Source organism: Durotheca rogersii, assembly GCF_024521655.1.
Source record: "Durotheca rogersii strain YMJ 92031201 chromosome Unknown GGS23scaffold_21, whole genome shotgun sequence".
NCBI lineage: Eukaryota > Fungi > Ascomycota > Sordariomycetes > Xylariales > Xylariaceae > Durotheca > Durotheca rogersii.
Window position 1 is genome coordinate 524,268 of NW_026251252.1, and position 13,717 is coordinate 537,984.

Here is a 13,717-nt window from a genome sequence, read left to right on the forward strand (position 1 = left end):
TTCGGAATAGACGCTTAATCAAATGCGAACCGTACATCATTCTAGAGCGTGAGGTTTCCTAGGTGCCTACCTACCGTCTACCTAGGTACCTACCTCGTATCTGCGTAAGGCACCGGTGACGTAGGCTACTTAGGTATAACATATCAAATGCACGTAAGTACGTGTGTGTTACACTAGATATATATGCTGGTGGGTGCACTTAACATGAGCTGTTCACTTACCCCTTGGTACAGATGGCGATATGATTGGCCCCCTTCGTCGTCCTGTCCTAAGAGGGTTAATCGATAGCAAATACCGGGGGCACTCTTGCCATGCGCTTTAAATTAGGTAATAGAAACAGGTACCTAGGTACCTCCGGATCATATCCCTCCCCCTTAATGTAGGTACCTAACGTCTCCTGGGTTAGGTAGGTACCTAGGTAGGTACCTCCCCAGGTGAGAGGTAGCCTTACAACATCTACAGGTACACTTCTCTACCGCCTAGCACATTGCATACCTCGTTTTACCACCTATACCAGACACACCTCCCACCACACTTCATATTGCATTACGCAGGCCTCTTATCGAACGGTTCATGACTCCGACCCAACGGCTTCCCCTATTCGTACCGGCACCGACTCCATTCCTACATTTGCCTCCGCGATTCGAGACATAGCCGCAACGACTTGCCAGCCTGTCCCACGCGACGCGACCGCTAAAGTCGCCCGGTCCGCACGTCCCGGGTTGCCCATTTCACAACCTCGCAACCTCAATTTTGTAGCGCACGCCGCCGAGAGAGAGAGAAAAAGGATGATTTAGAGGGAGACTCGGAACACTCGCCGCACTCGGGAAGCCTCAGATCCGCGCCGAGACGTGTACGGCATAACCGAAGCACAATAGGATTATGCTACTGAGAAAGACACCGTCAGACAACGGGCAGCCTTGTTATCTGCTCGCGAGCAGGTAGACCTAAGTCGCCGGGGCTGCAACAGAATTTCCCGCCTTGCATCTCGACGCTACGTTTCTGCTACCTCTCAGCCTATCAGATACCATGTCAACCCCGGGTCGAGACCATTCGACCTCTCCTATGGCGAGCACTCCTCGTGCTCCTCCTGTACCTACACTCCCTGACCCACCGCCCTCTCTGCCGACCGCCGCGAGCAGCCTCCCGTCTGTCTCTCTTCCTTCCCATAGCAGTCCTCCCGACGATGCCGCTTCTCGTCCCCCTCCGGCGCCCGAGTCGGATCCCCCGTTGGATTATCTGAATGGGGGCCCCTCCACCGCGAGCGGCGGCCTGGCGCCCGCGTCTTACCGCCAACCGGCTCCCGCGCGCTCTCTATCTCCCTTGCGAAATACCCTGTGCCAAGAGCCCGATCAAGGTACCGCCGCACCAGGGGAGCCCGTGTCTCCTGGGAGACCTAGCGTGCAATTTGCTCACGCCGATGTGTTATTCGATCCCCCGCGACAACAGTCTCCGCACGGATCGTGGGACGAAGGAGACCTCGACGCCAGGAATAATAGGTCACGCAGCGAAAGGTGGGTGTCGAAGCTGAGGTCCACCCTAGGCAGTTCGGCTGCTCTTCAGCCGCCGAAATTCTCCAGTGTATCGGACCACCCAGCTCAGCCCGCGAATGCCTCGCCTGTCGTAGGCAGGTCTCATAGGGTTCCAGATACCCTCGATGAGGAGGAGGGGAGCGACGCTGATGTGGAGGCAAGCGGTGACGAGGACCAGAATAGAGATTTGCCCAAAAGTAGAAGGAAAAGGATGCGGCGTCGCCTGAGGCAGTTGGACGTATTTACCGCCCCCAGCAGCCCTAGACCCATGGACGACCTCGACTCTCCTCATCCGGGCCGTTTAAACACAATGGCGAGGCGCTCGACGATGCCCGAAGCTGCTGAACATCGTGGCGGCTTGTCCGAGGGCGAGGGCCGCGATCAGTTAATCGGCCGGAGACCCAACTGGGCCCGCGGTAGCTCGTGGATTGGCGCCCAGCGGACTAGAAATGCTACTGCTGAGGATGCCGAGAGCCCGCAGCCTCGCACCCCTGGCCACCGGCGCCGCATCTCGGAAATGTTTGGTGCTGGTGGGATGTCTGATGGCGATTGGCTGACGACCCCGAAACGACCGTTCTTAGGTGCCGATCGAGCTGCGACGTTCGGCGTCCAACGGTGGAAGCAGGTGAAGAACACGCTGCGAATGCTAGGTAAAAGGAGGACGGACCAGTTCGATTTCTACAAGTCTGCAGAACTCATGGCTGAGCTCCGAGCGGTGACGCCGGCCGTTGTCATCCTCGCCAGTATGTTGCAGAGAGATGAACACGGGAACAAGCGCATACCCGTTCTCCTCGAGCAGCTGAACCTGCGGGTAATCAATAGCCGACCCGAAGACAGCACGAGCGAGCGGCATACCATCTTCACCATCGCCCTGGAATACGGGAGCGGGCTTAGCCGGATGAGATGGACGGTTACTCGGAGCGTCAGAGAGATCTGGAATATCCATTGGAAATACAAGCTATCCCTAAAGAATGATATCACACTTCAGGCCACGACGAACCAACGGATCCGCCCGAAGCAACCTCGTTTTCCGAGGAAAGCATTCCCTTACCTGCGAACCTACCAAAATCTCGAAGAGTCTGACGAGGAAGAAAAGCCGCCTGGAACTAGAGCCGATGACACCGTCGCCGAAATGACTGCGGGCGAAGCGACGGCTGCCGAGGGGACGGCCAGCGACAACGAGAGGCGGCCGAATGCCTACCGAAAGAAGTCCCGCATCAATACCTTCTTGCCACGTCGGCAGTCGACCGGACTAGCGGAAAATGGCGAGGTGCCCCCGGCAAACTCTCAGAATTCCGCCTTGCTGAAGAAGAAGTATATCGAAAGACAGAGGAAGACGCTCGAGAAGTACCTCCAGGAAATGGTCCACTGGCTCATGTTCCGCGCCGACAGCAATCGCCTCTGTAAATTTCTGGAACTCTCTGCCTTAGGCGTGCGGCTCGCTGCCGAGGGCAGCTTTCATGGAAAGGAGTGCTACTTGCACATACAATCTACGAACGGCATCGACTTCAGGCGGGTACTAAGCCCGCAGAAGGTCATCGCGCGGCATAGCCGCAAGTGGTTCCTAGTCAGGCAGCATTACATCGCTGTCGTCGAATCGCCATCAACGATGAATATCTACGACGTCTACCTGGTTGACCCGCACTTTCGTGTCGTGTCCAAGAAGAACAAGTTACGGCGGTTCGGCGCTAAATTGCGGGTCGAGGCGGGAAAAGGGAAGCAGAATGAAGGTGGCCACCTTACTGACGAAGAGTTCCACGAAAAGCACCATACCCTCAAGATATATTCAGTCGACCGAAAAATCAAGCTCTTCTCCCGGAACCAGACGGTCTTGCATCAGTTTGAGGAGTCGGTCCTGGATATGCTGAAGCAGACACAATGGCATCAGAGCCACAGGTTTGACAGTTTTGCGCCTGTGAGAACGGCCGCGTTCGCTCAGTGGCTCGTCGACGGGAGGGATTACATGTGGAATGTTTCTCGAGCCATAAGCATGGCCCAGGATGTCATCTATATCCACGACTGGTGGCTCAGTCCCGAGCTGTATATGCGACGTCCTGCCTGTATCAGCCAGAAGTGGCGTCTTGATCGGCTGCTGCAGAGAAAGGCTAGGGAAGGTGTCAAGATATTCATCATCATCTACAGAAACGTGGAGCAGGCCATCCCTATAGATTCGGAGTACACCAAGTTCTCCCTTCTCAACCTGCACGACAATATTTTGGTTCTGAGGTCCCCAAATCAGCTGAAGAAGAACCAGTTTTTCTATGCCCACCACGAGAAGGTTTGCATCGTCGATCACGATGTTGCCTTTCTGGGTGGCATCGATCTCTGTTTCGGCCGTTGGGACAACCCCCAACATCCAATCGCGGATGATCGGCCGACTGGTATGGAGCCCGACGGAGACAGCCCTAGAGATGCAGAACATTGTCAACTGTTCCCCGGCAAGGATTACTCGAACCCCCGCGTGCTAGACTTCTTCAAACTAAATGAGCCCTACGAAGAAATGTATGACAGGAGCAAGGTTCCTCGAATGCCCTGGCACGATATTGCGATGCAAGTTGTGGGCCAGCCAGCACGCGACTTGACCCGCCACTTTGTTCAGCGGTGGAATTACCTGCGACGGGAGCGCAAGCCCACTCGGCCAACACCCTTCCTTTTGCCTCCGCCCGATGCGAACCCGGTGGATCTTGAGGCTCTCGGTCTGTCGGGCACGTGTGAGGTCCAGATTCTGCGTTCGGCTGGCGATTGGTCTCTTGGCTACCCGAAGGACTTGAGAGAGCACAGCATCCAGTCAGCGTACGTAAAAATGATCGAGGAATCGGAACATTTCGTCTACATCGAGAATCAATTTTTCATCACGAGTACCGAGACGATGAATACGAGGGTAGTGAACCGGATCGGTGATGCGCTCGTCGAACGCATTATCAGGGCTCACGAGAAGAATGAGGAGTGGCGGTGCTGTATCATCATTCCCCTCGTGCCTGGTTTCCAGAATACGGTCGACCAGGCCGAGGGGAGCAGCGTGCGTTTGATTATGCAATTCCAGTACCGCAGTATATGCAGGGGCCCGAACTCGATCTTTGGTCGTTTGCAAGCGGCTGGGATAGAGCCTGAAGACTACATCCAGTTCTTCAGTTTACGGCAGTGGGGACGCATCGGTGCCGACAACCAGATTGTGACGGAACAGCTGTATATCCACGCCAAGACTATCGTCGTGGACGACCGGGTTGCCCTAATAGGGTCGGCTAATATCAACGAACGCTCGATGTTAGGCAACCGAGACTCCGAAGTCGCTGCCATCGTTCGAGACACTGAAATGATGTGGTCAACGATGGGTGGGAAACAATACCGGGTCGGCCGATTTGCTCACACTCTTCGTATGAGGCTTATGAGAGAGCATCTTGGACTGGACGTCGATGAGATAACCGAAGAGGAGAGGCAGGCAGAGATCAGTGCAGATGCCCGCTTTGAAGCCGAGATGGGGAATATATATGGGGACGACGATGAGACACCGGGCGGGCTGGGTGCGACGTCCGCGGGGCCTAGCACTTACCACCGCGGAGCCAGCTTTAACCATGATGTGGCTCCGGGAGAAGACGCCGGTTATACTTCGTCCTTGTCCTCGTCCTCAGCTTCTTCGAACCCCTCGAGCTCCTCAAAAGGCAAGTCCCTGGATCGTGACTCGCGGGTTCACGATAATGAGAAACATAAGAGAGATGTCGAGGGGTATGGCCCGGATAACTGGAAGGCGGCACAGGCCATGGGGCTCGACCTAGGAAGCGATTCTGTCGTCATGAATGGGCACGAGGTTCTCCTCCACAGGGCCAATCGTTCCCAAAACCACAAGGACACCAAGCCTGGTCGGACGCCTCGGGAAGCATCTGCTAAGGGCTCTTCACACCGGGGTCTCGACAAGGGCAACGCTCAATTCCCCCCTCCCCATCCAGATTTGTCCGTCAAGCCTCAGTTGCCATACCCTGGCCAGCCCCCAGCATTACCGGTGCCGGATGACGCCGACATGAGCGGCGCTCAGGGGCGCCCAGAGGACTCCACGAAATCTGGAAATGAACTTCCGAACCCTCTACTGGCCGATATAGTACCCGCCAAAATCGACAAGGATTGTATGCGTGACCCGGTCGACCCCGATTTCTGGGAGAATGTTTGGATGCGTGTCGCAGTCAATAATACGAAGCTCTACCGGCGTGTTTTCCGGTGCATGCCCGATAGCGAGGTGTCTACATGGAAGGAATACGCCGAGTTCGAGGATTACGCGCGCAGGTTCAAGGAGAGTATGGGAGGCTCGAGGAATGATGAATCCGAATCAGCACCGACTTTTAGTCAAGGAGGCCCAGAGCTTTCTGAGAAACACGCTGTCGATCCGGCTGAGAATAATCCGAAAGTTTTAGTCTCTGACGGGAATGCGCTGAACGAAAAGGCGTCTACATTGGACGGCATCCATCCTATAGAAAGTGGACAATCTCACTTCGGCCCTGACTCCGAGAAGGATCGCGGGAAGAGTTCTGCCGAAGCATCTTCTCCAGTCCAACCAGCTGGGGACGTCCCATTCCCCTCCTATGATGGCCTGCATGACAACGCGCACTTAGACATTCAGAACGCGGGACGGGACCGGAAAGCAACGTTCTCGTCTTACGAAAAATCAGCACCGGAACCAGGCAGTGTCACAAACCCATATAATCACAATTCTACTCGACGTCGACGGCGGGCCACGACTAAGGGTAGCCGACGCGGAGCCGGGATTCCGTATGAACTCCTGAGCCGCGAAGAAGCCGAGGAGCTATGCGGGATGATTCAAGGAACGGTTGTGCAGTTCCCCTACGACTGGTTGGAGACTGAGGAAAAGGATAACCACTGGCTGTACCAGGCAGACCTGTTAGCGCCAAAGGAAATATAGTAAGCCTCCACCCCCCCCCCCCCCCCTCTCTTCCCCCCCTTTGATACCTGGAAAGCTTGTATCTAGGCCCCGAAGTGAACTCTTTTGGTAGTTACTAACGTGATCTTAGCGACTGAATGATTCCTCCCTTCCTTTCCACGAATGCCTTGAGTTCGAGGTTGTCGCATTCTGCCTCCTAGACAGTCTACTAGAAGCACACGGTGAGGCTTTGTGACTGCCATATTTGAGAGCCGAGGAGAAGGGACGGGAGAGGAAGTAGAAGAGAAAGGATAGGGGGATTGCACCGTGTTTTAAATCGTTCGCCATCCGTTTACCTATGTATCTGATAGGTAAAGATGGCCTACCGCGCACCCGCCGGTATCCCCCCGCACCCCATAGGTCATAGACTTCTTTTTATAAAGCGGGAAAAGCCGCTCTTGAGCAACTGGACAAGGTACTCTGGGAGGTTTATAAGCCTTTGCCTTGTCGACATTATAGTGACCACTGTCGCCGTTGTCATACTCGTGGGGAAACGGGGTGGGGGAAAGGGGCTAGTGTATGTGGGTGTGGGTGCATGTACATAGGTAATCATAATACAACTGCGGGAACCTCGCATAAAAGGGGAGAAGGGGAGGGAAGGGAGAGGGTGATAGAGACGGGGAGAGATACAGGCAGATTGTGGTCCAACTTTTGTTGGTAATACACACATACACACATGCATATATATATATATATATTGGTACATATTGTCACAGTATGATATTCCCTATCCTTGCTCCGTTACTACCGTGGTACGGATTCCCTCGCAGACGTTGCTATATATATATATATATATACACATACCTATACATATATATACTTGGGTAAATATACTAGGCATATGTGCACAGTCAGGACCACAAACGGCTGAAGTCCATACATGTGTCAACCCCCTATATCCCTCGCAGAGATCCTGGGGACATAATGGCAGATATGCAGTAACAAATGAGCAGACAGGCAGGCGTAGAATTCTTTGCCCAGACGTTTGGAGTATATTGGACGTTGAAGATATGTCACGTAGTAATTGAACCAGCCTATATAAGCCTACATACCGCAAAGCGTGAATGTAGGCGTCTACGTTTTACGCGACAAGATATTATAGATTAGTATTATTATTCTTTCTCTCTTGTCCCGTCTCTCCTCGTTCCTCCCTCATCCGACAGGAGCAAGCTACCCAGTTGTTAGGATGCTTCCCCCTTCCCCACAGGTAAGAACAACCCCGATACTACCTGGGAATATTATCTGATCACTGTTGTGAATATAGTCTGAATATGTACACATGTAGAATGCTAGCCGAGCGGGCGGCTGGGACGCGAATAGGCCTATGGATGTAACAGGAGAAGGAGTAGATAAGAAGGTGGCTGACGCAGCGATGCGTACATGGATAGACACCCGATAGACTTGTCCAAGGGGGGTAGGTAGGTAGATGTGTAATAATAATAAAAAATAGAAAACAAGGATGAAGGCGTCTGTTCCTCTTTACGCTGGTAGAAATGGTACATATGCTGGACTCTTCATCGCTAGGCTATCCTTCTGGATGCTTAAACTACGCGACTGTCGCGTTGCGCCTTTTTCAACACCTGAGACCGAAGATTAAAAAGGGGGAATATGCTGTTGTGCCCATAACGGCACGATATCCGTTCAACGCCAAACACCAATGCTAGTGACAAAGGGGAATAGAAGGACAGATGGCCGGCAACCCGCAATTGGGCTGCCTAGCATTTTTTTTTTGGAGGGCCCGCCCTGGGGCCGCGGGGGCTGGGGGATGGTGGTAAGGGAGGAGGATAATACAATAGTATGCCTTCGCAGCTCGTCGCATATTCACCAGCTACCGATTCCTGCCGCCCAGTTATAAGACATCTATAACGTCCTAGTCTCGGATCGCACATACGGACAGTAGTTGCGAATACCTCAGGGGGTGGCGGTGCGTGGTATGGGGTGTATCTTGATCTGTGATTGCGGATTGAACGCCCCCGGAACGTAATGTTGAGATGCAGACATACGTATATAGGACCGGACGGGTTGCAGCCGATCTCCTGGGTTGTAGGTGAACAGGTTTGAGAGGTGTGAGCAACCGAGTTCCCCGTAGTTCTGCTGATAATCGGTTATGACTGTATATTTTCAACGAGACCCTCCATTAATGCGTCGCGATCGACCACGTCGGGTTGAGTGTGTGTGGGTAGTGTTTTTCGCTGCGCTGCGACAGCATGAGGGAGAAACCCTGGGATCGCGCCCGGTTGGTTGATGCCGGGAGGGCGGCTCGCCGCCTTCTGGCCACCCTTCCCTCTGTTCGTTTTCGTGGATGTATCGCTACTCGCATCCGAAATGCCGCCTCCGCTGGTCCCTCCGAGGCCCCCTCCGCCCCATGGCCGCCAACCGACCCATTTCCCGAGTCTGGACGAACGAGAATCTCGCAAGGAGATCCCCAAGACGGATTGTAGGCTCCCCACAGGAGAAGTGTCGGAATCTTCACGCAGCCTTGCGCTGCTTCGATTTGCATTCCGGTGCGAGAGCATGGGTCGTGCAGTAACGATGCTACTGCCCGTTACGGAAGCGGCAGAGCCGAGATGACGTAGGGTAAGCTGACTAGGCCGCGATGTCAATGTGTGAATATCCAGACCGCCGGAGAGTGATATGATAGATTCGTGCGATGGCGGTCTTCGGAGGCGGATCGATGGCGTCCGATGGTCGCCGGTATCATCGATGGTCACCGAAAGTTCGTCGTCTCCCATATCCTGATGCTCCGAGGACGTTGTAACGTCATCTACGGTAGAGTCGTCGGTTGCGGTGGTCAAATCCGGGGGGGTATCCTCGTCGTAGGATTCCTCGATGACGGGATGGGCCCGGGTAGGCGTGTGCACGATAGCTAGATTTGGGAATTGAAAATTCCGTGAGGAACTTGAAAGTTGTTTGTGGTGAGTAGCATGCCACGAAGGCGACATGGGGTCTATACTGGTAGTCGGTGAAGCTGGGGTGGAATCGGTTACATGATCGAATAGCGAGTTCCGGTTGTTTGACAGAGGCGAGCTGGGCACCGAGGAAGGCGCAAAATCAGACCAGTAGTTAGAGAGTAGGGAGTCTTTGTGAGTGTGCAAAGACCGTGCCGGACCATTCGGGGGTGTGCTAGGCGCCGAGCTCGAGGGAGGTGTGAAAATTCCAGGCGCCAGCCCTGCGCGTTTCTTTCGGGGCTTCTTCGCCTCCTGCTTCGACTTTTCTAGGTGGTAATGGTGGTGGATGTGGACCTCCGGGGCAGGTTTCGGCGAGGTCACAGGAGAGGCCAAAGGCTCAAGCTCTGCCCGGAGCGTCGACATGGTATTCGCCCGGTCGTCTTCCAGCGGCTGGTGGTATGCGAGCTGGTCCCGGAGAGCCTGTATCTCGTCGTTGGAGTTCATGAGCATCTCGCGCAGCTCCGCGATGCCACACTGAAGATTGGCGTTATCCTGGAGCAGATCGCGGACGAAGTGCGACACGACACTGCTTCCTCCTACGTTGCCGTTGCCGTGATCTAGCGACTTAGCAGCAGCAGCTCCCTTCAGCCGGCCAGCCGCGGTGTTCAGCTCCTTCTCCATCTCGCGCTGCCGCTCTATTCGACTTATCATCTCGACGTGGTGCTCTCTCTCTTCCTTGGCTTCCCTCTCCATACGTTCCAGTTGCTCCTGTAGGTCGTTGATGCCCCGCTCCGCCCGCTTCCATCTCGATGCGGCAGATCTGGCCTCTTCCCGGGACAGAGACAGGTGGCTTTGCAGCTCCGCCTGCTCTTGCTCGAGAGCTAGGATCTGACGCTCTAACGCGGCGGCGCGAGCCGTGTCCCCCTCTAGCCGGCGGATGGTCTGCTGTGACGAAAGCAGGGTGGCCTCGAGGGATTTTATGCGATATTCGGAATCGACAATGGAACTGTTGAGGGCCTCGAGATGATCTAGGAGGTTCCTATTATCCTCTATCGTCTTCGCGTTTCTAGCCTCGAGCTCTTTGTTGTCCATCTCCAACTGTTCAATCCGAGCGGTGAGCTCCCTGCGATCTCGCTCTGCATCGGCCATATAGGCCTCGTGGCGGGCCAGCAGGGCCTGCAACGCAAAGGTCAGAGACTTAGCAGCCATAGTTGTGGGAATGGACGGTTGTTGGGGGATTTTCGAAATGTAGATTCGAGCGGGCGAGAAGCAAAACTACATAGCAGCACCGAGGCGCATTTACAGTGGAGGGTTCTGTAATGGTTCATTCACTTGATCCCGACGCTTCGAGACTAACAAAGCAGGCTAGGAATGCGAGGAGCTGTTTTAAGAAAAGAGAGAGACGGAGAGACAGAGAGTTGGGGAAACTCGAGATGAGCTAGACTCGCTGGCATTTGGGCCCCTTTTGAGGGGTAGGAGAATCTCGAGTGAGTTCGCAAGTATTATTAGTTGACGGAAAGAAACATACCTGACCCATCCGTGCCGCCGTATGGACATCCTTCTCGACGCTAGCGAGGACGGAATAATTGTGTCTCAAGAAAACGCACCCCACAGAACCGCAGCAGCACTTCATAGACGGCGTTTCTTGACGCGCTGCCGAGAGAGCGTCCATGGTGTGGTGGTTGTCACTGTCAGCCGGCAGAGCTGCAGGTAGGTGATGAGGGTTAGCCATGACGACCGTTAGGGGTCGTTAGGGGTCTCGTGGTCGCTTGGACTTGGCCGGGAGATCAGCATGCTGGGTCCAACGGGAGGTGGTTACGATGCATGTACAAGTGATAGGGGATGGGCCGGAAGTAACCGTCTTATTCTTGTATACATCAAAGATACCTCCTAGGACCTTAGGTACATTGGTAAAGATAGACAGAGTGCGCATGTGTATATGAGCGCGTGAGGGGGGAGAAGAGAGGGGAGACGAGATGGACTGGGTGGACGAGGGGGTGCAGTCCAACGTCACGGGTAGTGAAAGAAAGGCTGAAGGCCACCACTAGGTAGAGGATGCGAGGGCACGTATAGTAGCTACAGGTGAAGGCAGTCAGGCGACAAAGGAGAAAAGGAGAAGTATACACGGTAAGGGGGAGAGGGATGGGGAATGGAATTTTGGAAGGCTGAAAAAAACACAAAGAAAAAGGAAGAGTATGATGATCTACAAGAGATTCCTACTGCGCGTCCGCGTGCTGGTGCAGTCAGTCAGTCAGTCAATAGAGTGGAGGCGACGAGATCAATTGACCCATCTCGCCAAGTGGGGCTCCTCTCTATTTATATGGTACATACCTACCTAGGTAGGTATATAGTATAGGTAGGTAGGTTAGGAGGTAGGTACCTGCATCCGCCCTGCACCTACAAGGTACCTACATGCATGTCCGTCCGTTGCGCGCTGGTTGGATTGGATGTACACACACATGCGCTCTATTACCTGCCTCGCCTGAGGTGGGTATGTGCGGGCCCGGAACGTCACCGGTTCACTGTCCACCTGTAAGACGGGACTTGGCAGGTTACCTCCAATGTTACGGTAATGTTAGGTAGTATGAAGTACCTACCTTAGGTACCTACCAAAGTGGATTAGGTAGGTATCTTAGTGGGCTAGGTACCTAATTTACCAAGGCCACTCTCAGGGGGAGCCAGATGAGGCCACCTTGAAGCCCTGTCAGGCCCTATAAGATTCCAAGCCCTATGTATTTGTAGGGCACTGGCATGCCTGTATTAAGTATCACTGATGATGGTGGGGGTGGCAGTCATAACGCGGATGGAGACCGGATGCTCTCGCCAAAGAACACAGTCCGGGAAATATTCAACCTTCAATGATCATATATACACGGGTGGGCCAACAGCGGTTCGGAAAAGGCATGCTGGCTAAGCCAGATCTATGGAACGGCCGCCACTCTTTATCTCGGGCGAGAGACAACGCTGCAGCAAAGTCCGCTTGATGCTAGATCGCGCATTCCTAGACCGGTGTAACGGGGGCCAAGCTGGGTGAGCCAGCCCAACGCGAATGGCCATGCTTATGACGAGGCATAGCGTCACCCTTCCACGCTCCGTACCATCCGAGTATCTCGCGTTACGAACATACGGACACCACCAAGGCCCGTCCGTAGCGCTGCGAAATATCGGGGTGAGGGCAGGCGAACTAAGAATTAGGTTACGCAGAGCATGCCGCAGGCTATGAGTAGACTGTTCCTAATACCTACCTTGAAGCTTGCCAATGTGCGTGGGCCAGCGGAGATCACCGTAGCTTGCCTTCCGTCACCATATTCCGGAATTGAAATCGTCGCTGATGATTATGGGCATTTTACCCATCGGCTTCCAACGACCTCAGGAATCCATAGGTTCCGAGTCCAACTTAATGAGATCGCCGAGTTGATTACGCAGATGTCTGCGTGTACAATCGTGGGCGCAGCTGCTTCCTTGCGACCCGGTCCGTCTCCGGACCTTCTCGTTGCTTTTATCGTGTTCGACGACGGCTTTACGCGGGACCGGGCCGGGTTTATAAAATGAATTCAATCTGGACTTCCCTTATCGCTACTATTCATGAGACCGGCCTTAACAATCGTCTCGACAGACCGGATATTACCACTGGCCTCGGCCTCGGCCAACGGCAAGACAGATAGGAGTGCAGTACCTACATAAAGTACCTATTCCGACGTCCGTGGATTCCGGCATCACGGACATTTTCGCGCGCAGCTTGAGCCCCTGGGACTGATCGATGAACCAAGTCTAGGAAGAGATCCCCACGACCCGAATGGCGCCTGGTGTTGGGATCAGACATAGCCAACTAATCTTTCAAGAACCTGCCCGGACACCCCCCCCCCCCCAATTCGTGGGAAGTTAGATCCTCGCTGTAAACTTCAATCTCTCATCGAGGTTCGGTTTAGTGTAGCAGCTTCTGTTTCTATGCCTAAATTCTTCCACGTTAGCACCTCAAACAGTAGGGTAGCTCTAGTTGTCAATGCCACGCCTGCACCTCACTATAATCACAGACCGTTCGACAGGCCAGTAGGATCCTTGGCTCGGGAAGTACGGCCTGTACGGGTCGAGAGGCTACCGTATCCGTGAAGTAGGCGCTTCTCAAGGCCTCATGTCGCTTCACAACAACCCGGAGAGCCTCTTGTAGTCTTGTCAAGTCGAACTAGCCATGAAAGCGGCCATAGCAGCCACGTTGTACGCATTATGCTGAAGAAACTTGTTTGGGAAGTACACCTGGGCTTGGGTATGGGACATGTCGACTCTGATAACCGACTTGAGTGCCCAACTGCTCTCATTTTTCGTCGCCAGCGGCAGTCCGGGGCGATCCTCGGGTGACACCCCAAATCCGG

General features: G+C 54.2%; 3 protein-coding genes across 3 annotated transcripts; 2 read left to right on the top strand and 1 right to left on the bottom strand.

Annotated features, from left to right (window-relative positions):
* Positions 1-880: 880 nt before the first annotated feature.
* GGS23DRAFT_215450 (phospholipase D) lies at positions 881-6,667 on the top strand. The gene is made up of 2 exons (XM_051511924.1): positions 881-6,440; positions 6,551-6,667. Exons 1-2 carry the CDS (start codon positions 1,030-1,032, stop codon positions 6,555-6,557), a joined length of 5,418 nt encoding a protein of 1,805 aa, XP_051369599.1. The 5' UTR covers positions 881-1,029; the 3' UTR covers positions 6,558-6,667.
* A 1,897-nt stretch (positions 6,668-8,564) lies between these two features.
* On the bottom strand, positions 8,565-11,019 carry GGS23DRAFT_606654 (uncharacterized protein; the record flags this gene model as incomplete). The annotated part of the gene is made up of 2 exons (XM_051519924.1): positions 8,565-10,523; positions 10,876-11,019. 2 exons carry the CDS (start codon positions 11,017-11,019, stop codon positions 8,565-8,567), a joined length of 2,103 nt encoding a protein of 700 aa, XP_051369600.1.
* A 1,174-nt stretch (positions 11,020-12,193) lies between these two features.
* GGS23DRAFT_579374 (uncharacterized protein) lies at positions 12,194-13,199 on the top strand. The gene has a single exon (XM_051517051.1). It carries the CDS (start codon positions 12,555-12,557, stop codon positions 12,897-12,899), a length of 345 nt encoding a protein of 114 aa, XP_051369601.1. The 5' UTR covers positions 12,194-12,554; the 3' UTR covers positions 12,900-13,199.
* Positions 13,200-13,717: the final 518 nt, after the last annotated feature.

Coding starts and splice junctions, on each gene's coding strand:
- GGS23DRAFT_215450 (XM_051511924.1), top strand. CDS start 1,030: ATGTCAACCCCGGGTCGAGACCATTCGACCTCTCCTATGGCGAGCACT.
- GGS23DRAFT_579374 (XM_051517051.1), top strand. CDS start 12,555: ATGCCGCAGGCTATGAGTAGACTGTTCCTAATACCTACCTTGAAGCTT.